At 36.2% G+C, this 27,724-nt stretch overlaps 1 protein-coding gene across 1 annotated transcript in view; it reads left to right on the top strand.

Moving 5' to 3' along the window:
- Window positions 1–21,139, top strand: part of ARMC1 (armadillo repeat containing 1) — a 60,329-nt gene extending 39,190 nt beyond the window's left edge. Inside the window, exons 4-7 of the mRNA XM_036998206.2 lie at window positions 8,195–8,384; window positions 17,969–18,085; window positions 18,173–18,247; window positions 19,012–21,139. Of these exons, the coding sequence (XP_036854101.1) occupies window positions 8,195–8,384; window positions 17,969–18,085; window positions 18,173–18,247; window positions 19,012–19,203 (574 nt within the window). The 3' untranslated portion in view covers window positions 19,204–21,139. The remainder of the gene's footprint in view (window positions 1–8,194; window positions 8,385–17,968; window positions 18,086–18,172; window positions 18,248–19,011) is intronic.
- The last annotated feature ends 6,585 nt before the right edge of the window (window positions 21,140–27,724 follow it).

Here is a 27,724-nt window from a genome sequence, read left to right as displayed (position 1 = left end):
ATGTGTGTTGATTCTCTTTTTCTCTTAATAAGTCTGCGTAGGAGCTTATCTATTTTGTTTATTTTCTCAAAGTACCAGCTCTTGGTTTCATTGATTTTTTTCTATTGTTTTATTCTTCTCAATTTTATTTATTTCTTCTCTAATCTTTATTATGTTGCTCCTTCTGCTGACTTTAGGCCTCATTTGTTCTTCTTTTTCCAATTTCAATAATTGTGATGTTAGACTATTCATTTGGGATTGTTCTTCCTTCTTATATATGCCTGGATTGCTATATACTTTCCTCTTAAGACTGCTTTCACTGCGTCTCACAGAAGTTGGGGCTTTGTGTTGTTGTTGTCATTTGTTTCCATATATTGCTGGATCTGTATTTTAATTTGGTCATTGATCCATTTATTATTTAGGAGCATGTTGTTAAGCCTCCATGTGTTTGTGAGCCTTTTTGCTTTCTTTGTACAGTTTATTTCTAGTTTTATACTTTTGTGGTCTGAGAAGTTGGTTGGTAGGATTTCAGTCTTTTTGAATTTCTTGAGACTCTTTTTGTGGCCTAGTATGTGGTCTACTCTGGAGAATGTTCCATGTGCACTTGAGAAGAATGTGTATCCTGTAGCATTTCAGTGTAGAGTTCTATAGATGTCTATTAGGTCCATCTGTTCTAATATGTTGTTCAGTGCCTCTGTGTCCTTACTTATTCTCTGTCTTGTGGATCTGTCCTTTGGAGTAAGTGGTGTGTTGAAGTCTCCTAAAATGAATGCATTGCATTCTATTTCTTCCTTTAATTCTGTTAGTATTTGTTTCACATATGCTGGTGCTCCTGTATTGGGTGCATATACATTTATAATGTTTATATCCTCTTGTTAGACTGACCCCTTTATCATTATGTAATGTCCTTCTTTGTCTCTTGTTACTTTCTTTGTTTTGAAGTCTGTTTTGTCTGAAACTAGTACTGCTACACCTGCTTTTTTCTCCCTGTTTGTATGATATGTTTTTCTTTCCCTTGTCTTTTAGTCTGTGCATGTCTTTGGGTTTGAGGTGCGTCTCTTGTAAGTAGCATATAGATGGGTCTTGCTTTTTTATTCATTCTATTACTCTGTGTCTTTTGATTGGTACATTCAGTCCATTTACACTTAGGGTGATTATTGAAAGATATGTAGTTATTGCCATTGCAGGCTTTAGGTTCATGGTTACCAAAGGTTCAAGGTTAGCTTCTTTACTATCTTACTGTCTAACTTAACTCACTTATTGAGCTATTATAAACACTGTCTGGTGATTCTTTATTTCTCTCCCTTCTTATTCCTCCTTCTCCATTTTTCATATGTTGGATGTTTTGTTCTGTGCTCTTTTTTGTTTCCTTTGACTGCTTTTGTGGGAAGTTGATTTTATTTTTTGTGTTTAGTTAGTATTTGCTTGGTCTACTTTCTTTGCTATAATTTTATTTTCTCTGGTGACATCTATTTAGCCTTAGGAGTGCTTCCATCTAGAGCAGTCCCTCTAGAATACCCTGTAGAGGTGGTTTGTGGGAGGCAAGTTCCCTCAACTTTTGCTTGTCTGGGAATTGTTTAATCCCTCCTTCATATTTAAATGATAATCATGCTGGATACAGTATTCTTTGTTCAAGGCCCTTGTGTTTCATTGCATTAAATATATCATGCCATTCTCTTCTGGCCTGTAAGGTTTCTGTTGAGAAGTCTAATGATAGCCTGATGGGTTTTCCTTTTTTCTCTCTCTGGCTGCCTTTAGTACTCTGCCTTGTCCTTGATCTGTGCCATTTTAATTATTGTATGTCTTGGTTTTGTTCTTCTTGGGTCATTTCTTTTGGGAGTTCTGTGTGCTTTTGTGGTATGGGCAACTATTTCCTCATCTAGTTTGGGGAAGTTTTCAGCAATTATTTCTTCAAATACACTTTCTATCCCTTTTTCTCTCGCTTCTTCTTCTGGTACCCCTGTAATGCAGATATTGTTCCATTTGGATTGGTCACACAGTTTTCTTAGTATTCTTTCATTAATGGAGATCCTTTTATCTCTCTCTGCATCAGCTTCTCTGCGTTCCTGTTCTCTGATTTCTATTCCATTAACAGCCTCTTTTACCTTGTCCATTCTGCTTTTAAGTCCTTCCAGAGGTTGTTTTATTTCTCTGTTCTCCCTCCCAACTTTATCCATTAGCTCTTGCATTTTTCTCTGCAGCTCCATCAGCATGGTTATGACCTTTATTTTGAATCCTTCTTCAGGAAGATTGGTTAAATCTATCTCCCCAGGTTCCCTCTCATGGGATGTCTGGGTTGTTCTTGTCTGTATCAAATTCTTCTGCCTTTTCATGGTGATAGAGGTATTCGTAGGCAGATGGCGCATGTTTTAGCTGGAAGAACAAAGTCCCTTCCTGCTTGCCTGTCACCTTCCCTTCATGTGAGAATGGTGACCCCTGGTGGCTTGTGCTGGGCAGCTGCGCACCAACGGGGCCTCTGAACCTGGCCTGGGTGTCTGCAGTGGAGGCTTTGTGCTGCTGCTGTGGGTGTGGCTGGTCTCAGGCTGCTGCTCTGCTATGGTAGGCCTGCACCGGAGGGGGAACAGGTGGGAGGCTGTTTATCATGGTGAGGGGCCTCAGAGCTGCCCTCCCGCCCAGTGGGTTAGGGCGCCTGGAGTTCCCTGGGATTCCCAGCTGCTAGGCTGAGTGTGCCAGGATGCTTCCATCCAGCTGTGAGGCTCCTGTCCCTTTAAGATTTTTAAAGAGCACTCACTTTTCTTTTGTCCCAGGGATGCCAGCTGTGGGAACCTGCTCGCAGGTTTTACCCTTCCGTTTCCCTAGTATCCAGCACACCACCCACTGTGTGTCTGCGCTCCCTGTGTGGATGACTAGGTCTGATATTTAGCAGTCCTGGTCTCCCATGCCCTCCCCACCCTGACTCCTCTCCTCCCACCGGGGAGCTGGGGTAGGGGGCGAGCCCGGGTTCCTCTGTGCCACGGCTTTTATCTTACCCCCTTTGTGAGGCGCTGGGTTCTTGCAGGTGTAGATGTAGCCTGGCTGTTGTACTGTGTCTTCTGGTCTCTCTTTTAGGAATATTTGTATTTGTTGTATTTTCAAAAATATATATGGTTTTGGGAGGAGATTTCTGCTGCCCTACTCACACTGCCATCATGGCTCCTCCATGCCTTTGTATTTTTAAAAAATGTTCGGTGTTGTCTGTTTCCTTTTTAAGCATGCACTCTCTTCATTGTTAGTATTTAATTGTAGTCTTTGACTCCCTTATGTATGTAATTCATGGTCATTGAACTTTTTCTACTTTTCTCTTTTCCCTTCTCCTTTCTTGCTTTTAAGTTGCATTTTTTCTACCTTGTCAGCACATTTACATAGTCTTCCATTAGAATTTCCCCATCTTTGTTTTAAAGTTGAATCTACAGTTAAATATATAAAATGTTCATCATCAGTCCTTTGGTTAAAGTTTTCCCAGTCATCTCTGTTGGTTAAAGCTCATTGTCTAGTAAACTGCTCAAGAAAGTTTCAAATATTCCTTGAATTCTTTTATGTTTAAAACTCTTTTGCTATAGCCTTGATACTTGACGGACAGCTGGACTGGATTCATGGCTCACCTTTTGTTTTCCTGAGATTCTTGACAAATACTGCTTCATTTAACCTTGATCTTTATGTTATTTTTGAGAAGTGTGGTGCCAGTTTATCTTATAAAAGATAAAGACAGTAGTAGTAGTTTAGTTAATATATGAGGAACATTCTTCCATGTAACCATTTTCTTTCCTACAGTGTTATTCTTAATGGCTGCAGTTATACTCCACATCCTTTGTAATTCTTCTTAATCTTTTTGGGGAATTATTTAGAAGAGAGGTTGGCAAATTTTTCTCTGTAAAAAGCCAGACAGTGAATATTTTGGACTTTACTGAACATACAGTCTCTGTTGCAGTTACTGAATTGTACCCTTGTGGGTTTAAGCAGCCATAGATGATATGTAAATAAATGGGCTTTGGCTCAAGAATCCTCTAATTTCCCAGTCTAGGCCTTCATTGTTACCTAAACAAAGCTGTTAACTGCCTTCTTAGAACCCTTCTTAAGATTGTTTTTGCATAAAAGAATCATGTTTTCTGGGTTGCATAAATGGTGTAAGAAACACTTTTTCTTAGCAAACAACACAGATAAAAAAAAAAAAAAAGGCGACCCAGCTCCTAAAGGAAAAGTTGTAAAGTTTTTCAAAAGATGAGATAAAGTCTTTAGCAATAAATAGTATATTCATTGCTTTCATAAGGTATATGGAAGTCTTAATTTACCTTTATGGGTAATACAAAATGTTATTAGCAACATCTAGAATTACAGTGAATTGGTGGTTGAAATGACCAATAAGGATATATATTCTTATATTCAGAATAAGAAGTATTTTTGATAGATATATATAGATCAGAGTTCTTCATTTAGTTGTGTTTTATGAATAACATTTTGAACCTTTTTCAATACAGATAGCTAATTAGAAAAAGTGGTGAGGAATCAGTATACTTCATTATGGAATAGTAAATTACTGAGAGTAAAATTCCAATTACTTAGATGAAAGAGCTTTCCAAGATAGTCTTTTTTTTTCCTGATGTCAGATTTTAAAGACTGAACTAAATCTAGGGCATTAATCACTTCCTTCAGTTTTCACTTGCCTAAGAAGATTAGGGCAATTAATACTGTTTAATTATACAGTCCTCTTACATTTATGGCAAAATGTACCAGATAACTCAAGGCTTTTTCTGCTTGAACGGTTTGTATCACAGTATTTGAGCAGTAATTTTGTTTTTTGTGTTTTATGTTTTTTCAGATTATGATATATTCCAAATATATAGATGCTCTTGGATTTTTCTTTTTGGTTTTAAAAGCATTTTTTTATATGGAAATAATTATTTATAGTTGATTTGTTTGATAGCAATATGCAGATATTTGATATTTCATACAGTGTCCAGGTCAAGAAGCAACTTTGCTTATACGGTTTTCTAAATTTCATTTTCCTAAAACACAATTTTAGTTAGTTTTAAGAAGAGATCTGGGTCTATAAATACAGGTATTCCCTTAACCCTTTCATAGGAAGGATAGCAATAAAGAAGTCTGTGAGGTACACCAGAAGAACATACTTAAGGTAACAAATTTATTTGATTATTCTATAATTTTAAAATCTCTTAGTGTTAAGTAGATAGAAATTGAAACTCTCCCAGAAAGGAATTTATTACTTTGTAAAAATGAAGATAGTTTGGAACTATGAAATAAGGAAGTTAAAAATTCTGGTGATGGGAGTGTCTGTTTCATATAGCCATTTTTGCTAATCTGTATTTGTTCTGTTTATGTAAGCAGACATAGTGTGCGTGACTCTATAAATTGTAGTTTTGTTGTAAATACTCAGCTTTCTAATAGAAAGTTAGTGTGAGCAGCCTCCATAGCTACATTGGCAATTACAAATGCACGTATATTACTTATGCAAATTGTTCTTATGAGTAAATTGCACTTTCTCCCCTCTGTTGCTACTAATGTGGAAACCAGGAAGAGGTTTATGAGAGAATTAAGCTCCAAAGCCCTAAGGAATCCATTAGATGTATAGATCATCTTCTCTCCTGTGAATCTGGAATGGTTCTAGCTTTATACCATCCTTGGGAGAATTGAGAAAATAGTCACTTAGTTTTTTAATATTTTTTTCAAGACCTTAGTCAGAAAGAGTCTTAGAGGAATGGTTTATCAAAAGTGTAGGCACAATTATTAACCAGAAGAAAGCTGGCTTAAGCTGACAACAGAAGCATTCTTCCCTTTTTTCTAAAACTTCTGTCTAATATGGTTGTCAGTAGTTACATGTAGCAATTTACATTTAAATTAATTAAAATCAAATTTAATAACCAGTTCTTTAGTCACGCTAGCCATTTTCAGTGTTCAGTAGTCACATGGTCAGCGACTACATTTCCATCACCTCTGAGAGTTATATTGGACAGTACTGTTCTAAAAGGTTTTTGTCTAACTGCGTAAAAGATGATTTTTATATTTTGGATTACTCTTTTTTTCATGGATTTTTCTCTTAAGTTCTAATGGAAAAATTACTGAGTCTAAGAGAGTAGACTTTTTGTGTCTTTTTATCACTATTTTTTTCAAATAGTACTAATTCTCATGAGCAATTTGCATTTATTGGATTTTTTTCAAACGGTAAAGTCACTATATTGTAGTTCTACCTCCTCCAATTCTAGATCAGTTGAAAAAAATTAACTGAGGTTGATGTAAACTGGATGGTTTGGGTAGGGACATAAACTTACTGAAATTGATTTGGAGAATTTTTTGATTTGCATTTTTCTGTGTAACAGTTTGTAATTTTAAACCAGATTCCCAAAGGGGTTAGTTAGTAGCCCTTTTCGGTTAAGAACTACTGTTACAAGTTCTTACAGTGCAGAACAGAAAGGTGATAATTTGATGTTACAATCTTTTAATATTGTTTGTCACTACTGGTTCATCAAGAAATACATTAAAAAGTTTTAAAATAGTATATATGTTTTTTAAAAAGTTATTAGATGAATCTCTAATTATGTGTGGTGATGATTTCTTCTTTCATTCAGTACAAGCAGTATTGATAAAAACAGTATTGATGGTGGAAAGGGGTTGTTTCCTCTTAAATTCCTGAGTGCCTCTAACCACTGTCCTCATACTCTTTACAACTTGTGGTTGGCTAGTACTTAAAATATCTCAGAACTGCAGTGACCTTTTCAATAAACTGTAAAACAGCTATTAGAAAAGTGCTGAGACATCTCCTTTAAAAAATGGTCTTTTTGATAGCTTCCTGCAATACAGAACCGAAGTCATTCAAAGTCATTGATTTCTGTGGTCAACAGTGGCCCAGAAAAGCACCTAGTATTAGTAAATTGAGTGCCCAGAAAACTGCCTGATTAAAATCCCTGGAATTGAAGCTCTATTTATATAATCAACCCAGTGTATAGTCTGAACATCAGAAATAGAAGTATTTCTGCTCATTCAGTAAACAAATAGATTGTAAAAAAAATTGTTTGGCTCTTTGGAAGGCACAGAAAGAATACATTCCTATTCTTGAAGAGAAAGAAATAGTACTTAAGATCAGTAGAATAATTCTAAGTGTAGTACTTTGAATGCAGAGGAAGGAATGGGTTTTTAGAATGGAGAGGCTTCACTGAAGATGCTGATTGATATGAACCTTCAAGGGAGAAATAAAGAGTTTGAAAGCATACACTTTAGGTGAAGGGAAGGACCTATAAAAGGTATTTATAAAGGACAAAAGGAGCTGATGTGGGTAGAGCTGAATGGGGACAGATTTTAAAGACTTTGAATATATGTTAAAAGGTTTGGACTTAATTTGAATATATGTATAGGTGGAATGAGGATTGCTTTTGTACAGTTATATGTGTTTATTGTTTATTCAACAAAGTAATAAGAACCATTAGATCTTTGCTATCTAATATGGTAGCCACTTACCACATGTAGCTATTTGAATTTAATTAAAGGTAAATAAAATTAATTGCTTTAGTTGCACTTAACACATTTCAAGTTTTTGGTAGCCACATTTGGTGAGTAGACCTCTGTAGTGCTGCTGTAGAACCTTACTGTCAATGCAGAAAGTTCTGTTGGACAGTATGGCATTAGATGTTCATGTGAGGAGCAGTAGTGGGATTTGAAAGTTTAGAATGAGAACTTTTGTTTGAGTTACAGTTTTACAATACATGCTCTGTAAAATATAAGTTAAAAATATAAATTAAAAAATAGAATTAGTTTGAATTTACTGAGAAATGTCTTTATTAAATAACTCTAATATGAAGGTTCTCTCTTAATTTGCTTTCTTTCGGATTTTTGTGTTTGCATTTCTTGATGGTAGGGTACTTTCACATTGAGAGCTGAATATTAGTGTTAATCCAGGGACATGTTATATCCTGATCTTCTTAGCTGATTTCCTATTTAATGATTTTGATTAAATGTGCTTTTATGCCACTGTAGTGATGAGTTTTGAATTTCAATGAACCAGGGGTTTAAAACAAAATTAAAAGACTTTCTTACAGACTAACTGCTTTTCTACGTAATTGATTATTCTAGGATTCACTGGTATTTCTTCTAAATTGAACAAAACATCAGAATGAAGAAAACAAGGCTTCACAAAGTTGAGGAATAAAATGACAGAATCAGTAGAAGACAGGACTCATTTATTAATTTATATGTGTTTCTTTACAAGGACTACAACTCCAGGAGAAACGAAACTTCTAGCTTCTGAAATCTATGACATTCTTCAGTCTTCCAGTATGGCAGATGGCGATAGTTTCAATGAAATGAATTCACGTAGAAGGAAAGCTCAGTTTTTTCTGGGAACTACAAACAAACGTGCCAAAACAGTGGTTTTACATATAGATGGTCTTGATGATACGGTAAGACAAACACCTGGTTTATAAAATGAGGAAGAGAAATAACAGTAACTACAGTAGTCCTCCTTATGCATGGTGTCACTCTTCATGGTTTCAGTTCCCTGCAGTCAGCCACTGTCTGAAAGCAGATGATTCTCTTTCTGATATACTGTCAGAAGGTCAGTAATAGCCTGTTGCTATGTCACAATACCTACGTCATTTATCTCACTTAATCTAATCATGTAGACATTTTACCATCTCATATCATTGAAGAAGAGGAAGGAGAGTATAGTACAATAAGATATTTTGAGAAAGAGAGACAATATTGACATAGCTTTTATTACAGTATAATTGTTCTGTTTTATTATTGTTAAGCTCTTACTGTGCCTATTTATAAATTAAACTTATCATAGATATGTGTGTATAAGAAAAAACAGTATATGCAGAGTTCATCTGTGGTTTCAGGCATCCATTGGAGGTCTTGCACTATATTGTCTGTGGATAAGGGGGGACTACCATAAATAGTTTCTTCAGTGTTACCTGCTAATAGTTTTTAAGAATAAGTCCCAATATCTGTATTTTATACTGATGAAGAGCATCAATCAGAGGACATGCCAATTACAATTATTTATGCTCTAATACAACCTCAAAATATATAGAGCAAAAACTGACAGATGCAAGAATAAATAGAGGAATCCACTGTTAGAGATTTCAACACCATTCTCAATAGAACAAGTATACAGAAAATCAGTAAGGGATTAGAAAACACTAACAATGAAGTTAACCTAATTGGTATTTATAAGATACCTTATCCAACAACATAATATTCATTCTTTTCATGTACCAAATACATTTACCAAAATAGACTGTATTATAGGCCATAAAACAAGTCTTAATAAATTTAAAAGAATTAGAGCCATGCAAAGCATGTTTTTTGAGCATAATGAAAAGCATATTAAAAATCAGCAACAGAAAGATAGTTGGGAAATTTCCCAAATATTTTGTAAACTAAATAATACATTTCTAAAATACTCATGTGTCAATGAAGAAACAAAAGAGAAATCAGAAGACATTTTGAATTGAATTAAAATGAAAATATAGTATCAAAATTTGTGGGTAACAGCTAGAGCAGTGTTCAGAGGGAAATTCTTTAGTACTGAATGTCTAAATATATAAAAACGACAAAAGGGTTCAGTGGCTTAAGCTTCTACCTTAAGAAACTAGAAAAGCAAATTAAATCCAAAGTAAGCAGAAGAGGAGAAACAAGAAAGCAGGAATAAGTGAAATGAAAAATAATACATCAGTGAAATCAAAAGCTAATTGTTGACATGATTGAAAAATTGAAAAACTTAGAGCCTAAATGATCAACAATAAAAGAGAAGTCACAAATTATCAATATCAGAAGTGAGAGCAAACATCACTACAGATCCTATAGACATTAAAACAAGAATAACTGAATGTAACTTCTTGCCATTACATTTGATAATGTAGATGAAACAGGAAAATTTCTTGAAAGACAAAGATTATGAAAGTTCATTCAAGAAGAAATAGATAACCTGAGTAGCTCTCAATCTATTAAAGAAATTGAATTTGTAATTAAAAACCTTCCCATAATGAAAACTTCTGGTCAAAATGGCTACACTGGTGAGTTCTACCAAATATTTATGGGAGAAATAATAACAGTTGTACACAAACTTACGGAGTATTGTGTAGTTTCTTCTGAACTCATTCTATTTTGCTTTTAATGTCAGCTACTCCCACTTTCTTTTGATTGGTATGTATCTTCTATTTGTGTCTGTATTTTAAGTGGGTTTCTTATAGGCACCATATAGTTGCCACCTTGCCTTTTTAGCCAGTCTGAAATTTTCTGCCTTTTAACTGAGCGTTGGGGTCATTTACTTTTAATATGATTAGTGTATGGTGGATTTTAAACAACCATCTTGCTAATTGCTTGCTGTTTGTCCCATATGTTCTTTGTTTTCTTTTTATTCTGCTTTTTGGACTAACTGAATTTTTTTTATGATTCCATTTTATCTCCTTTGTTGGCTTGTTAGCGACAGTCCTTTCTTCCTTTTTTGTTGGTGGATTTAGGGTTTATTTTATATATTTTACCACAGTCCAGCTTCAGTTAGTATTGTTATCTCTTCATGTATAGTGTGAGGCACTTGTAACACTACGTCCATTTCCCTTATCTCTACTTTTGTGCTGTTACCATATGTTTAACTTCTGCATATATTATAAACCCAAAAGTATATTGTAATTACTTTAAGTAGCCTTTTTGGATTTTTTTCAGTTTCTTTTATTGTGGTAAAATACACATAGCATAAAATTTGCTGTCTTAACCATTTTTAAGTGCACAGTGCAGGGGTATTAAATATACTCATAATGTTGTACAACCATCATCACCTTAAATCTATGAATGTACAGCTTTTTGTCTTGTAAAACTGAAACTCTGTACTTAATATACAGTAACTCCTCTTTCTTCCTTACTCCAGCCCCTGGCAACCACTCTTCTACTTCCTGTCTTTATGATTTTTGAAAAAGTCAGTGTCTTTTAAAGACACTGAAAAATAAGAAAAAGTATTTTGTATCTACCTATGTAGTACCATTTCTGGGGCTCACCTTTGCATAAATGTAAATCTTCATCTGTTAAATTTTCCTTCTGCTTGAAGGACTTCTGTTAACATTTCTTAGAGTAGTATAGGTGTATTTGGAATAAATTCTTTTTTTTTTAGTTTAAATAGAATTCATATGAATCATGGTGCAACTTTAACATTGTCTAATTCCCAAACATTTCATCATCCTAAAAGGAAACCTCATACCCATTAGAATAATTTCCTTTAAGCACCTGGTAACCACTCATCTACTTTCTGTGCCCATGGATTTGCCTATTCTGGACATTTCATATAAATGAAATCATACCATATGTGACCTTTTATGTCTAGCTTTCACTTAGCATAATGTTTTCAAGGTTCATTCCTGTTGTAGCATGTATCAGTATGTCATTCCTCTTTATAATATTCCATTTTATGGATATACCACCTTTTGTTTATCTGTTAATCAGTTGATAGATATTTGGGTTATTTCTACTTTTTTGCTATCAGGAATAATTCTGTTACGAACATTTATGGAGAAGTTTTTGTGTGGATGTGTGTTCAATTCTCTTGGGTTTATTCCTAGGGGTAGAATTGCTGGGTGATACGGCAACTTTGTGTTTAGCTTTTTGAGCAACTGCCAAACTGTTCTCCACAGTGAGTGTACCATTTTATATTCCCATAAGCAATATATGAGGTAACTAGTTTCTCCATATCTCATCAGTATTTGTTGTTTCCTCTGTGTGTGTGAGTTTAATAGTCATCCTAGTGGGTATGAAGTGGTGAAGTGTTATCTTACTGTGATTTGGTTTGCATTTTCCTAATGACTAATGACATTGGGTATCATTTCATGTGCATATTGGCCATTTTTTAGTAGTTAATTTAGGGTTACTGTATGAATCTATCACAGATTATCTCTTTTGGAGAAATGTCCATTCTTTGCTCATTTTTAAATTGCTTATTATGTCTTTTCATTGTTGAGTTTTATTATTATGTATAGCATTGGTTGATTTTCATATAGTGAAACACCTTCCATTTGTAGGATAAATCCCAGTTGGTCATGGTATATAATCTTTTAAATACTCTGCTTGATTCAGTTTGCTGGGATTTTTTTGAGGTATTTTACATCTAAATTCATACAAAGTATTGATTTATAGTTTTTTTTCCTTGTGATGTCGTCTTCTGCTTTTGCTATCAGCATAATATTGGCTTCATAAAATGAGCTGGTAGGTGTCTAGATGAGTTTGTGAAGGATTGGTGTTAATTATTTAAATTTTATAGAACTTACTAGTGAAACCTTTGTCCTGGGCTTTTGTTTGTGGGAAATTTGTGATTAATTTAATTTCTTTATTTATTACAGACTATTCATATTTTCTTCTCTCTTTTTTTCTTGAGTCAGTGTCAGTAGTTTTATTTTCTAGGAGTTTGTCCATTTCATTGAGGTTATATAATGGCTTGGCATACACTTGCTCATAGTATTTGCTTTTCATCCTGTTGTCTCAATAAGGTTAGTCATAATGTCCCTTCTTTAATTTCTGATTAGTAATTTGAGTCTTATTTTTCTTGGTCGATCTAGCCTAAAGGTTTATCAATTTTGCCAATCTTTCTAAAGAACCAAATTTTGGTCTCATCAATTTTTTTCCCCTCCTTTTATTTCTTTTTTGCCCTGCTTGTATTTCCTTCCTTCTTGCTTTCGGTTTAGTTTATTCTTCTTTTTCTTGTTTTTCAGAATGGAGATTTAAGTTACTGATTTGAGATTTCCTGCTATTTAAATATAGTTATTATAGTTAGAAATTTTACTTTAAGGGCTGCTTTCTTTGCATCCTGTAGATTTGGTATGTAGTGTTTTCAGTTCATTCATCTCAAAGTATTTTCTAATTTTTCTTGTGATTTCTTTGACCCATTGGTTTTTTTAGGAATTCAGGAGTTTGTTGACCATATATTTCTGAATCTTATAAATTTCCTTCTGTTACTGATTTCCAGTTTCAGTTCATGGCATTAGATAATATTGTGTCAATTCTTTTAAATTTATTGAAACTTGTTTCATGGCTTAACATGATCTACCCTATAGAATGTTTCACATGCACTTGGGAATGTATATATTGTTGGTTGGAGTGTTCTGTAAGTGTCATGTTTGATTGGTTTATAGTGTTATTTACATCTTCATTTTCCTTGCTGAACTTTTGTCTAGCTGTTCTATCCATTTTGAGTCAGATATTGAAGTCTGACTCTTTCAGTTTTGTCTGTTTGGAGAAGTGATTATTCTTTTGAATGATATTTTTGATGGGTATGGAATTCTGTGTGACAAGTTTTTTTCTTATTGTACTTCAAGATACTGTTCCATTGTCCTCTCCTTTGTATTATTTCTATTCAGAATTTTATCAGTTTAATTTTTTTCTGCATGTAATGTGTCTCATTTTTCCCTCTCTGTCTGTATTTATTCTATCACTGCTTTTGATCAACTTATTTATAGTGTGCTGGATATAATTTTCATTGGTTTACTCAGCTTCTGGATCTCTGGGTTTATAAATTGCAGCAAATTTGTACTTTTTTCTGATTATGTCTTCAGATATTTTTTCTTCCCCCTTTTCCCTTTGGTCTTTCAGGGATTCCTGTTACACATATTGAACCATGTGAAGTTGTGACAGAGCTCACTGATACTCTTTTCATTGCATTGCCAATTTTTTTTTCTCTGTTTCATTTTGGATAGTTCCTATTGCTGTATTTCCTACAGTTTTCATTCTTCTGCAGGTGTTTAATTACCTGTTAATCTCATTTGGTGTATTTTTCACTGTATACATTGTTGTATTTTATCTCGAAGTTTGATTTGAGTCTTTTATATCTCCTTAACATGCTTAAACTTTTCTTTGTTTACTTGAATATATGGAAACATGGTTAGAATAACTGTTTAATGTCCTGTCTAGTAATTCAGTCATCAGTGTTATTTCTGAGTGTGTTTCTGTAGATTGATTTTTCTAATTATTGGTTATATTTTCTTCCTTTGCATACCTGGTAATTTTTGACTGAATGCCATACATTGCAAATTTTACATTGTTGGGTACAGCATATATTTTATGCAAGGCCTTAATATCCTTGAGCTTTGTTTTGGATCAAAGTTAAGTCACTTGTAAACAGTTGGATCCTTTTTAAGGCTTGCTTTTAGCTCTGCTAGGCAGGGCGATGGCACCCTTTAACCTAGGGATAATTTTGTTACATTATTAAAAGGCAGTACTCTTCTGAGTACACCCAATATGTATCAAAGTGTTTTCCATTCTGGCTGGTGGGAACATGAAGCATGTCCAGCCTGGTTCTTTACCTGGCCTCAGATGGTTTCCTCACATGCATGCACTGGTCATCATTCAGGTGATGACCTGAGAACTCACCTATAAATCTTTATGCATGCTTTCTCTGTTGTAGTTCTCTTCATGCTGCTCTGCCCTCTACTGTGCTCTGACCTGTAAATTGTAGTTGGCTTGACTTCTCTGAATTTTCAGCTGTGTCCTCAAATTAGGGAGAGTCTGGGTCTGTCTGAGTTCCCCCTTGCTGAGTTGTAGCCTGGAAACTTTTTAGGCAATATGTTAGTGCACTTGAGGGACGTATTTCATTTGTTTTTCTTCTCTCAGTGATGATTATTTTCCAATGTCTGGAAATATTGTTTTATTAATTTTGTTTTGTTTATATATTTAGTTGTTTAAACCTGGAGGGTAAATCTGGTCTCTGTTACTCCATCTTGACTGGAATTGGAAGTCTCCCTGAAGTTATCCGGAATGCTGATAAATTACATAACTTTATCTATTTAGGGGTGGCAACTGGTGACTTACAACTTACCTCTAACTCTGCCAGGTTGGTCACATCAGATTATCTGCAGCTTTTCCTAGTTGGGCTGTTGAGGTGCTTAGGCCTCAGGATTTAGGACTCAGTCAATGAAGGTGAGGGCAGGTTTTCATACAGATATTATCCATGACATTGCCAGATTAATAAACAGTCATCTTATTGACTCTGAGGCCACCACATCCTGTAAAGTTTCTAGAAAGCAAGTTCTGTTAAATGTAAATTGATTTAGTGAATAAAAATAATATAGTTCCTTTTAAGGTAGCACAACTTAAATAATAAAACCCAACAAAGCACACTCAAAAAATATAGATCAATATATTGTAAGAATGTGATTGTTAAAATCCAAAATAAAACATCAGCAAGTTGACTCCAGGACTACGGTAATGTTAGTAAACATTTTTTGGTGGCATAGCCTGACACTTACTACACTGCAGGCACTATTTTAGGCACCAGAGATATAGCAGTGACCAAAATAAACAAAACATCTCATAAATCTTATGTTTGCCCTCATTAAGCTAATATAGTTGAATGAGGCAGACAATAAGGCCATTGTAGAAGTGGTAAGTAATACGGAGAAAAATAAAGGGGCTTCTAATAGGTGAGGCAGTTCAGAAAAACCTCCAGGAGAAACTGACATTTCAACAAAGATTTAGAAGGAGTGAGCCAGTGGGTATCTGTGGAAGAGTCCATTTCCCAAGAGAGGGAACCATAAGTGGTTAGGCTTGGGACATCAGCTAAGAATATACCTAAGAGTAATAAAAAGATATGTACCATCAGATATTGAAATGTACTATTAAAACTTCTGTAATTTTTTAAAACAATGTTGTCTTGACAAAAAAAATTGAAAGAAAAAGTCCTAAAGCGAACCCTAGTATATATTAGAACTTACCGGATGATAAAGGAAGCATGAGACAAGTGGGAAAGGACTAGCTTGTCCAAAAATTGGTGCCAGACATGGACAGTTTTGTGGGGCTGGGAAGGAAAGGGGAGAGGGAATCTTACCAGATACTAAAATTCAAAGTGTACTAAAAAGTCAAATGTAAAAAATTAAACTACGAAATTAAAGAAACATAAATGAATATTTACTGATCTCTTAAGGACTTTCTAAGACATAAAGGTGGTAGAAGAAATTACTTTAGGAAAGATCTCTGGTTTGACAATAAAGTTTTTGTTTTGTCAAATATATTCTTGTAGAAAAATATTTGTAATGAATGATTGACATCAGGTTAATGGTCTTAAAAAGTCAACAAAATAATATCTAATAGGAAGATAACCAAAGTGTCTGAAATTCCCTAAAGAGAGATAATTTCCAATAAGTATCAGCTAACATTTATTATAATACAGTTACCTTTCTGATATGTTAATACATTTCTTTCTCATAGCATTTATAATGTAGGTTTCTATAGCCCCAGTTTACAGATTAGGAGACTGAAACACACCAAATTTAAATAGCTTCCCAGGGTCACAGAATTACTAAGTCAAGGACATGGGATTTGAATCTAGGCAGTGTGTATCTAGCTTCAGACCCCTACTCTTAACCACTACTTTACACAGCTACACGTGGAAACATGTTTACTCTCATTAGTAATGAAAGCAATGGACATTATTTAGTGTAAGTATCAGGGCTTTCAGAAATTTATTCCTGATTTTGGATCCTCACAGGCATTTTCCCCTTTCCCTTATTTCCTCAACTGCAAGTCAGGAGTCTTTAGAAACTGGTGAGAGACTACTCTCTATATTCCTTCAGCTGATACTCTTTTAATACACATACCTACACTCTTTTCCTCCTATCCATTGCCAGTCAGTTAACCTTGACTCATTTACCTCCTTGCCCAGTTCCTTGATTTCATCTGCTTATGATTCTCTCAATCTAATCTTTCAATTGAAGTATAGTTGACATACAATCCTTTATTGGTTTCAAGTATACAACACAATGGTTCAGTAGTTACCCATATTATTAAATCCTCAACCTGTACTAGTGTAGTTACTATCTGTCAACTTAGGAAGATGTTACAGAATCATTAACTATATTGTCCGTGCTGTACCACCTTCCCTGTGGCCAGCTTATATTATGAATGAGAATTTTTGTGCCCCTTTCTCCCTCTCGCCCTCCCCCCCACACACTCCCAACTGCTCTCCCATTGTAATCACCAGTCACTTCTCAGTGTCTTCTGAGCCTACTGCTATTTCATTCATTTTGTTTTGTTTTTATATTCCACAAATAAGTGAAATCATGGTATTTATCTTTTTCCACCTGGCGTATTTCACTTAGCATAATACCCTCTAGATCCATCCATGTTGTCACAAAATGGTGTCACATTTTTCTTTTTTATTTCCATGATGTCACAGATTTCTTTTTTATGGCTGAATAATATTCCATGGTGTATAGGTACCACATCTTCTTTATCTGTTCATCTATTGATGGACGCTTTGGTTACTTCCTTATCTTGGCTATTTTAGATAATGCAGCAATAAACAAAGGGAATTTTGTGTGTCTTTTTTGGATAAATTCCTGGAAGTACAATTACTTAAAATAGTGACTCCTAACACTGAATGCTCACTTATTCTAACCTCAGTCTATTAAAATTTATCCCAAGAGATTTTTAAGCTAGAGCAGGGGGTAACCAAAGCTTTTCTTTAAAGGACTAGGTAGTAAATATTTTAGGCTTTGCAGGCCATATGGTCTCTTTTATAACTATTAACTCTGCTATAGCATGAAACTAGCTCAGACAGTCTGTAAGCAAATGGGTGCAGCTGTATTCCCATAAAACTTAATTTACAAACACAGCTGGTAGATTATTGTTTGCCCATCCTTGAGCTTTATCTTTGCTTTTCAGTATTTTTTTCTGTATTATTCTTCCATTATATTTACTTTAAGATTTAAATTAACATTGGCTAACTTTTTTCTGATTAAGATTATTAAAATTAAGTATCAGTAATAGAGCTTGGAAAAAATGAAGCAGAATTATTCTTCTATTTGATCTTATAAAATTTAATAAACTCAATTAAACACCACTCTCTCCATGCCATCAAATATGAGATGGTAGAACTGAAATAGGGCTTTGGGCTCTCCCACCCCTCCCCCACCCAAATATAATGACTAGTTCAGTGTGATTTGAGTTCATTTGTCCCCTTTTGTTATTTTGCCAATGTTAGTAACAGTCTGCTTTACCTTTTCAGTCTCGGAGAAATCTCTGTGAAGAGGCTCTGTTAAAAATTAAAGGTGTAATTAGCTTTACATTTCAAATGGCTGTTCAAAGATGTGTGGTGCGGATTCGTTCCGATTTGAAAGCAGAGGTTAGTACTTTAAATGGCTGACTATGTTGTTGAGGTCATAGGTAAACAAATCGGTGTTCAAAATTATTCCTTTTTATCCTGGTCTAGGCTTTGGCATCAGCAATAGCATCGACCAAGGTCATGAAAGCTCAGCAAGTTGTGAAAAGCGAAAGTGGAGAAGAGGTAAAAGCCTTAGTTTTCTTTGTGCCTAACTCTGACTCTTGATTATTCCTTATGACTAGCAGATTGCTAGTGTTTCTAGACTATTAGTTGTCAAATATATAGGAATCTGATTGGGTTAGAATATCTTAATATTTCTTGTTTTACAGTTAACTCTTGAAATGCAGAGAGATCTGTGGATTTCAGTCTGTTCTTTGTCTCAGTGGAGCCACCTTGCCGATTTTATATGGAAATAAAGGATATGTGGTTTCCTTGTACTAGTTTTTAAATACTTTCTTTCTAACCTTATTTAGTTTTGCCAATCCAAAATGTATTCAGTCCCATCATTGGGCAAGTAACTATAATGAGAATCTTTACCTCTTGGAACTCTTACCACTAGTTTGTGATAGGGAAGATGAATCTATATACCTTCAGCTCATTAGCTCATTTGTGTTCCCATAGAAGGGAGAGTCAGTGGAACTTCAGGAGCCCGCACTAGTGAGATACTTGGCTTTCATTGTCTTTAGATGGAGGTTGCACATTTATTCCTGGATCCTCAGGAGAAAAACGTCTGAGTTTTCATGTGTACTTCTGCCTTCCTGTGTTTATGCTGGGCTCAGCACTAGGGCCTCCCTTTGTATAAGAGGAAATTTTTAAGGAATATAGCCTCTGAGAGAATAAATATGGTGATGAAAATAAGGAGGAAAGCTGACCTTTAACTTTGGACATATATCTCTTGTCAATTTAGGTTGGTTTTGTAGTAACTTGTAACATGTTCTGTGTATCAGATGCTGGTCCCATTCCAGGACACACCTGTGGAAGTTGAACAGAACACAGAACTACCTGATTACCTGCCTGAGGATGAGAGTCCCACAAAGGAGCAGGACAAAGCAGTGTCCCGTGTTGGCTCACACCCAGAGGGTGGAGCTAGCTGGCTAAGCACAGCTGCAAACTTTTTATCCAGATCGTTTTACTGGTGACTTCAGTTTGGGTCCAAGGACTGTGTGCACCAGCAAGGGGCCAGTTTTCCATTGTGGTGTGAACTGTTGAGTGCAATTTGCAATAAGTTATCAAAAGGTTTAAGATTACATGATTGTGTATGCTGCATTTTACATTTTATTGGACATTTTACCCCGTGACAGAGGCTACAAGTGGAGTTGCTTTGTTTTGGTTTTGTTTTCTTTTGTTTAATTGCCTCACTTTGTAAAAAATGTGGGTCCGTTGTTAAACCAAATATATATATGTGCAGCTTTACATTTTATTTTACACAAAGCACATGATTAGGAAAACTTGTTTTCTCCTCAAGCCTCAGGACCTATCTGAAGAGAAGTTGTTTTTTTTTTAGTGCAAGTTGTGCATGAATTACTGAATATTTTCCTCTGCTTCTCTTCATGAAAGGTATTTGACTTTGGTACTCTTCAGTGAAAGTTGAAAACATTTCTCATCATCCCCCTTTTGTGCCTTTTTTTTTGCCAACCATGTTTATAGAAAGGACATTACTAATGACACTTTGTGAACTAAAATATATTCATTTGAATGTAGCAGTCCCCTAAAAATACAACTCTACAAAAACTTTTCAATCTTGTTTGTTATAATTTTAATAAGATGCACGCAAAGCCAGTCAAGAAGATGGAAGCATATATATCAGCTAAGTGCTATTGGAGACTATTTGAATGTGACCAGGTGTTTCCAATTGACTGCTGTTCAGTTTGGTTTGTATTAGCTCTTGAGAGTTACATCTACCATAATACTGGGAGCAACTGAAAATGGTCTGTAGGGTTTACTTTGTGATTATACACCATCCTCTGCTAGGAAAATAATAGAAGTGAAGAACTGACAACCTTGAAAAAAGAAAACAAAAATCGAATGCCTATAATGCCGTAGTGCCATTTGGTAGAGTCTAAAATTAAAACATGAAATGCTTGGCAGATGCCTTTTCGATAGGTGTTCCTTTGTATTGCCTTTTGTGAATTTATTATGAACATGTAGTTGTATTGAATGAAAAAAGACTCAAACTGTAGCTTATAAAAAAATAAAGCCAGCAGTGGTCTACTTAGTTTTGCTTCTCATGTCCAGCCAGAAAAAAAGAACTTCAGTGAAGGTAAGATAAATAAATGTAAATATATATACATATATATATTTTTTGGTAGATAAGAGCTAATTACATATATGTAATGCTTTATTAAATTTCTGAAATATTTGACAACTAATCATTTTGGAAATCCAACTAAATCCAGTTAAATTTTAATGCTAATATGACTAAAAATAATAGGAAGAAATTGAAATTCTTTTTCATCAGCATGTAGAGCTGCTATTTTACTACTTGGAGAATGTGAAGTGAAAATTGGACCTTGGAGGGTTTTCTTGCATTTTCATTGTTTCTCTTTTAGAGAAAATTAAAAGCATCCAGTGTCACTGGAGAAAAATTATTGTAAAATAATTCACCAGTGAGAATCTTGAGTTCACGAACATTGTGACTTTCTGGAGGGAGGAGTATTGAGGGTATGGAGAATGATATTTTACACGTGTCTGGGCTCAGATTCGTGACACGCACAATTGAAAAAACTAGCTTTCAGGCATGTATTGCTTTGAATGCATACTACCACTTGCTGCCAGAACCAGATGTGTTGGAAAAAGAAAGCAAAAGCACCTTTTTATAGCCATTAAAACAAAGTTTACTGTTCTGTTTTAACAAGTTTGTTTTTTTATTGTGCATTGCCGCACATCTGCTTATTTAGAAAACTATATCCCTTTGGTGGTAATGGATCAGTACAAGTAGGTATTACAGCTTGTCATTGTGTGTTCTAATGCTAAGTGTTCTTTTATTCCAGGTCTTATAGATCATTTAAGGCAACTGTAACAATATTTTTTGAAATATACTGTAAAATAATAAAAGGTAACATAATTTAAATTGAATGGATATTGCATTTTTGTTGTATCAGCATTATCGGTTACCCAGCTAATTCCTGTGCATCTCCATTTATGTCCTTCCCAGCACCACAACTGCCTATCCTGGGTTTGGATCTGCTGCCCTTATATGTGTGCTCATTGTAACATTCATTATATTAGATTGAAATTATGCTTTCCAATGTCTTTCACCTACTGTCCTCTTTGAGAACCAAGAGATTCTATAGCTGGACTTGACTAGCAGTAAGTGCTCAGAGGCTGAAGAAAAATTTTTAAGACAATAAACAAGGAGTTCTTTTTTTAGTTAGTAAAAAGTAAATGGAAGGCATGAACTAACTTGTTGGGCAAATAGGAAAACTGTCAGGTTATATTTTGGCAGGGGGTGGGGGAATGTTTGTTTCTAATTTATTGATTAATATTTAGCAAATTTCTTCATTTATTTTTGTTACTTGCTTTTTTTTTTTTAAGTGGGAGAGGGGCATAATACTTGTTCCATTGAATGAAATTAAATGTAACTGATAATATCCTGATTCTTATAGAATTGTTATGTGAGAATTATATATGTATACATATAGTAGACATTTTGATTTCCTATTTTATAATTTACTAGCTATATAATCTTAGTTAATTTTATCTCTAAGGTTTTCTTCATTAGTAAAATGGGGATAATTCCTCTATGAGGTCATATTTAGAATCCAGTGAGATCATCATGAGCAATTTGAAAACTAAAAACTCGCAAGTATAAGATGGAATTGTTATTAAAAGTTTGACACAATGCTCTTCTTGTCCTTGATTCTCAAGTGAAATGCTATACCTTTCTAATCACACTTTATCTGATTCCTCAGAGGGATTTTTATTTTTGAGGCTTAACACTCAGCTCTTTGATTTTTTTCCAAATGTCATCCCTTGATGAATGCATCTGCTGTCAGGATTTCAGTTACCTTTGTGCAGATAACTTCTAAATCTCCATTGTACACTCGTCCTTAGTTACTCCCTTTTCCTTCTCTGTACCTATTAAATATAAAGTCTGTGAAGTTTTACATCTTAAAACCCAGCAGCATGCAGTAAATTAAACAAAAACTAATTCTGTGCCAGCTACTAAGTTAAGTGCTTTACAAATATTTACTTATTTAACCCAGAGCAACTATGAAGTTGGTACTCGTATGTCTCCATTTTATAGATGTGGGGGAAATGAGACAAAAATAGGTAACTCATTGCTCAGCACTAGTAAGTGGCGAAGCTAGGATTCCAGTGCAGGCCATCTGGCTCTTGCGTCCAGACTCACAGGCAGGCTGCCTCATAGGTCCCTTCTGGGTCTTTCCATGTATGCCACTACCATTCCAGTCCAGACCCTTTTGCCTGTGTCATGTCCAATGACTCAACTCCAGTGTCCATTAACAGCAATAAAAAACTGTTGTCTGGAGACCAGAAAAGTTAGGTATATGAAAGAAGTCTGGTTAGGCCACAACATAGGAAAAATGCATGGAGCCCACCCAGCCTGTCTGTAGAGGGAAACCACATTTTCATGTGAATTGTGGGCTTTTAATGCAGAACCTCTAAACTTTCTGGCTGTTCCAGACCCTTAAAACTACCTGAACCATGTAAAATGTCTGTGGATCAGAAACTGGCTACTTTTATTTCTAGAGTAGCCACATTCTAATCTTTCAGATTAATCTTAGCAATATTTTTGTCATTTTCTGCTGTAATGTCAACAGAGGCCTGTGTATTAGTTTGGGCTGTCTTTTCTAACACTAAAAATGCCAGAGAGTTTAACCCCCAGGGTCATCTTTCATACATTCTGTAGCATTATTGCAAACTCTATATGTGAGGCACAGTTGTATATCTCATTGTTACAAAAACAGTCTGCTTTGTTTAAGCTTGTCTATTTATTACAGCCTAAATAGTCCATATTCATCCTACCCTTAGATCTTTGCTCATATTCTTATCTAGTATTTCCTCCTTTACACTCTCATCTCCTTTCAAATATTTTGTTACAAGAAGAAGCTCAGTGTATTACAGAAATACATGAAAACAGGTCACCTCTCATCCTACAGAATAGACAATATCAATAATTGAACATTTATTCTCATTTAATTTTTTTCAATTGGTAAGAAATAAACACTTAAAATTTTTAACATGTTCAAAATAGTGAGGAGTGGTCTCCCTTTAAACTTTAGTCACCTGTTGTTCCTCACCAGGGAAAACCATTGTTACTAATTTTGTGCACCCATCAGGGATATCCTATAAATGTACAAGCTTCTGCATATTTTTTCCCACATAAGTGGTAGTAACATGCCCTACCCCTTATCTTTTTCCCTTAAAGTGAATCTTAGAGTTTATGTCATTGTATAAAGCAGCTTCCTTCTTTCACAGTTTCATAATATTACATTATATTAACATTCCACCATTTATTTAACCAGTGTTTTGATTTATAACCCTTTGCTCTTAGAAATAGTGGTGTGTATTTCTATAGAACGGATTACTATAGATGGATTTCTATAGATGTAGATTTGCTATGTCAAAGGCTGTCAGTGCTTTTAATTTTTTTTTTTTGGTATCATTAATCTACACTTACATGAGGAACATTATGTTTACTAGACTCCCCCGATCACCAATCAGTGATTTTAATTTTGATAGCTCCTGCCTCCTTACCAGTTTCCTCTATCGCCGGCAAGGTAAGGGAGTTACTATTTCCCTTCAGCCTCTCCAACTGTGTTACACCATAGTTAGCCCTTTGTAGTCTAAAAAAAATATAAAGCGATCTTTTATGAATTAAAGTAGCTTTTTTTCTACATTTAAGAGCTCTTTGAGTTTGGTGACTTAGCTCCTTTTTTCCTTTTTTTGGCAGGGGTGGGAGTGGAGAGGGATTTGGTTTTTCTTACCTGATTATAGAAGTTCTTTAACATACTACAGAGATATGCCCATTTCTTTAATAAAAATGTATGGATTTGCAGCTCACACATAATACAACAGTATTTTCTGCTGCTATAATCATGATACCCCTGTGATCATTTTCTACCCCATGATTCCTTCTCCCCCTTAACTGCTATAGTGCTTTTCATTTGGGTCCTGTCATTTATGGTTCATTACTTTCCACAAGTATGTTTCTTTTTATTAAGGACATGATCCATAGAAGAGGGAGTGTTTCTTATGTTTTCTTGGAGTTTGACCACACTATGGAGTATAATACTGTGTGGGTTGAGCATTTGGGGAGTATTTACAAATGAGTTATGGTGATGAAACAGTTACAGTAGTATCTCTGTGTTGAGGGGATGGGTATTTGGTATTTTGGCTCTACTTTTGTCTGCATCTTAATTATTGCACACTTGTATTACTGCCACTGGCTTCTGAAAACATTTAAGACTATTTGAGCAGGTGCTGTATTCCGGGCTGTGTATGGAGCCCTTTACTTCTGTTATCTCCTTTTATCATCACAATGGTCCAGTGAGCTAGGGGAGTTTGTATTCATTTTATAGAGGAAACTAAGGCTTGGAAATAGAATAACTGGTGTCAAATACAACTAATAAGTGTCAGGGCTGAGATTTAAATAACAGGGGTCCTTCCTAATGACTAAATAGTTGCCAAAATAAGTATTATATATTTTTATTTTCTACATTCCAGGCTATAAACTATTAGTGACTTTTATTATGTCAAATCTAAATTATGCTTATGTTTTCAAGATTCTCTTTAACCTGCCTTACTCTACTTACCTGGCACTCTTATTTTTAGTTAAATCAACATCTTTACTCCAGCAAATGCATTTTATGCTTGTACCAATCTGGAATGCATTCTTTCCCAAATTACCAAATTCTACCTATTCTTCAAGAATTGGCTATTTGATGGAGCCTTTCCTGCCCAATTTGATCCTTGCCAATCTATTTCCCAGTCCTTTAAATTCTTCCAGTACTTAAACTGCTCTACTTTAACCACTCAGTTGTGTCATTTGTCTCTTCATTCCTAAATGTGTTCATTTTGTAGATTATAACAGTAGAAATCACTCAAAGTTCATGCTTCCTAGTATGGGCCCCTTCCTTATCAAGCCCAGTTGAAGCCTAGCTCCACACAGCCTCATTATGGCGGCTTCAGGACCAGCCTGTTTGCTGATGTTCTTTCCAGCCCTTAATGACCCTGAAGTCCTTTCCTAACTTAATCTGATACAGAGTTTAATGTGAAAATGTAAGTTGTGTAGATACCCGTTTTCTCATGCTTAAATATTTCAGGTGGGAGAACAGTTTATTAAAACACATTAAAATAATACTCTGGGGGGCGGAGCCAGGATGGCGGCGTGAGTAGAGCAGTGGAAATCTCCCAAAAACACATAGAGCTGTGAAAATATAACAAAGAAAAATCTTCCTAAAATAGAGACCACAGGACACAGGACAACATCCAGACCACATCCACACCTGCAAGAACCCAGCGCCTTGCGAAGGGGGTAAGATACAAGCCCCGGCCCGGCGGGACCCGAGTGCCCCTCCCCCCGGCTGCCGGCGGGTGGAAAGAAACCTGAGCGGTTTTTTTTTTGGCAAGTGCTTTTTGGAAGCCTTAAAGGGATGGGCCCCTGTTGCTAGGGAGGCAGGGCGGCGGGACCGGTGAGCAGGTGCCTGGGACCGGCGCCTGAGGACAAAGAATATCCCGCGTTTTTCCCTGCGGGACCAGTGCGCGGGTGCCTGAGACCGGCACTTGAGGACAGAGGAAATCGTGCGTTTTTCCCCTTTTTTTTTTCTCTTTTTTGCGAGTGCTTTTTGGAAGCCTAAAAGGGACAGGGACCCCAGTGCTAGGGAGGCAGGGTGGCGGGACTGGTGAGCGGGTGCCTGGGACCGGCACCTGAGGACAAAGAATATCCCGTGTTTTTCCCTGTGGGACCGGTGGGCGGGTGCCTGAGACTGGCACCTGAGGACAGAGGAAATCACGCGTTTTTCCCCTTTTTTTCTCTCTTTTTGGCGAGTGCTTTTTGGAAGCCTTAAAGGGACAGGGACCCCGGTGCTAGGGAGGCAGGGCGGCGGGACTGGTGAGCGGGTGCCTGGGACCAGCGCCTGAGGACAAAGAATATCGAGCGTTCTTTCCCTGCGGGACCGGTGGGTGGGTGCTTTTTGGAAGCCTTGAAGGGACAGGGACCCTGGTGCTAGGGAGACAGGGCAGCAGGACCAGTGAGCGGGTGCCTGGGACTGGCACCTGAGAACAAAAAAAAATTGCGTGTTTTTTCCTTTTTTTTTCTTTCTGTTCCCTCTCATTGTTGCTGTTGTTGTTTTGGTTTGGAGAGTGCTTTTTGGAAGTCTTAAAGGGGCAGGACAGGTCACTTAGACCAGAGGCAGGGAATCTGGGGATCTCTGGGCACTCTAACCCCCTGGGCAGCAGGGAGCACAGAGGCCCCTTACAGAGATAAATAGCCTCCTGGCCGCTCCCCTCCAATGGGGCTCCACCATTTTGGAGGAACAGCCCCAGCCAGGCCAAGCCCACAGCAACAGCGGAGATAAACCCCAAAGCAACTGGGCAGGAAGCAGAAGCCCTGTCTGCGCACAGCTGCCCAGCACAAGCCACTAGAGGTCGCAATTATCCCAGGAGAAGGCCACAAACCAACAAGAAGGGAAGCTCTTCCAGCGGTCACTTGTAACAGCTCTGCAAACTATCTCTATCACCATGAAAAGGCAAAACTACAGGCAGACAAAGATCACAGAGACAACACCTGAGAGGGAGACAGACCTAACTAGTCCTCCTGAAAAAGAATTCAAAATAAAAATCATGAACATGCTGACAGAGATGCAGAGAAAAATGCAAGAGCAGTGGGATGAGATGCAGAGAAAAATGCAAGAGCAGTGGGATGAAGTCCGGAAGGAGATCACAGATGTCAGGAAGGAGATCACAGAAGTGAAACAATCCCTGGAAGGATTTATAAGCAGAATGGATAAGATGCAAGAGGCCATTGAAGGAATAGAAGCCAGAGAACAGGAACGTATAGAAGCTGACATAGAGAGAGATAAAAGGATCTCCAGGAATGAAACAACACTAAGAGAAATATGTGACCAAACCAAAAGGAATAATATTCGTATTATAGGGATACCAGAAGAAGAAGAAAGAGGAAAAGGGATAGAAAGTCTCTTTGAAGAAATAATTGCTGAAAACTTCCCCAAACTGGGGGAGGAAATAATCGAACAGACCATGGAATTACACAGAACTCCCAACAGAAAGGATCCAAGGAGGACAACACCAAGACACATAGTAATTAAAATGGCAAGGATAAACAACAAGGAAAGAGTTTTAAAGGCAGCTAGAGAGAAAAAGGTCACCTATAAAGGAAAACCCATCAGGCTAACATCAGACTTCTTGACAGAAACCCTACAGGCCAGAAGAGAATGGCATGATAAACTTAATGCAATGAAACAGAAGGGCCTTGAACCAAGGATACTGTATCCAGCACGACTATCATTTAAATATGATGGCGGGATTAAACAATTCCCAGACAAGCAAAAGCTGAGGGAATTTGCTTCCCACAAAGCACCTCTACCGGGCATTCTACAGGGACTGCTCTAGATGGGAGCACCCCTAAAAAGAGCACAGAACAAAACACACAACATATGAAGAATGGAGGAGGAGGAA

This window comes from Manis javanica, chromosome 2, assembly GCF_040802235.1.
Source record: "Manis javanica isolate MJ-LG chromosome 2, MJ_LKY, whole genome shotgun sequence".
Classification (NCBI taxonomy): Eukaryota; Metazoa; Chordata; class Mammalia; order Pholidota; family Manidae; genus Manis; species Manis javanica.
The sequence above is the reverse complement of the archived record's forward strand: the minus strand, read 5'-3'. Positions and strand labels throughout refer to the sequence as shown.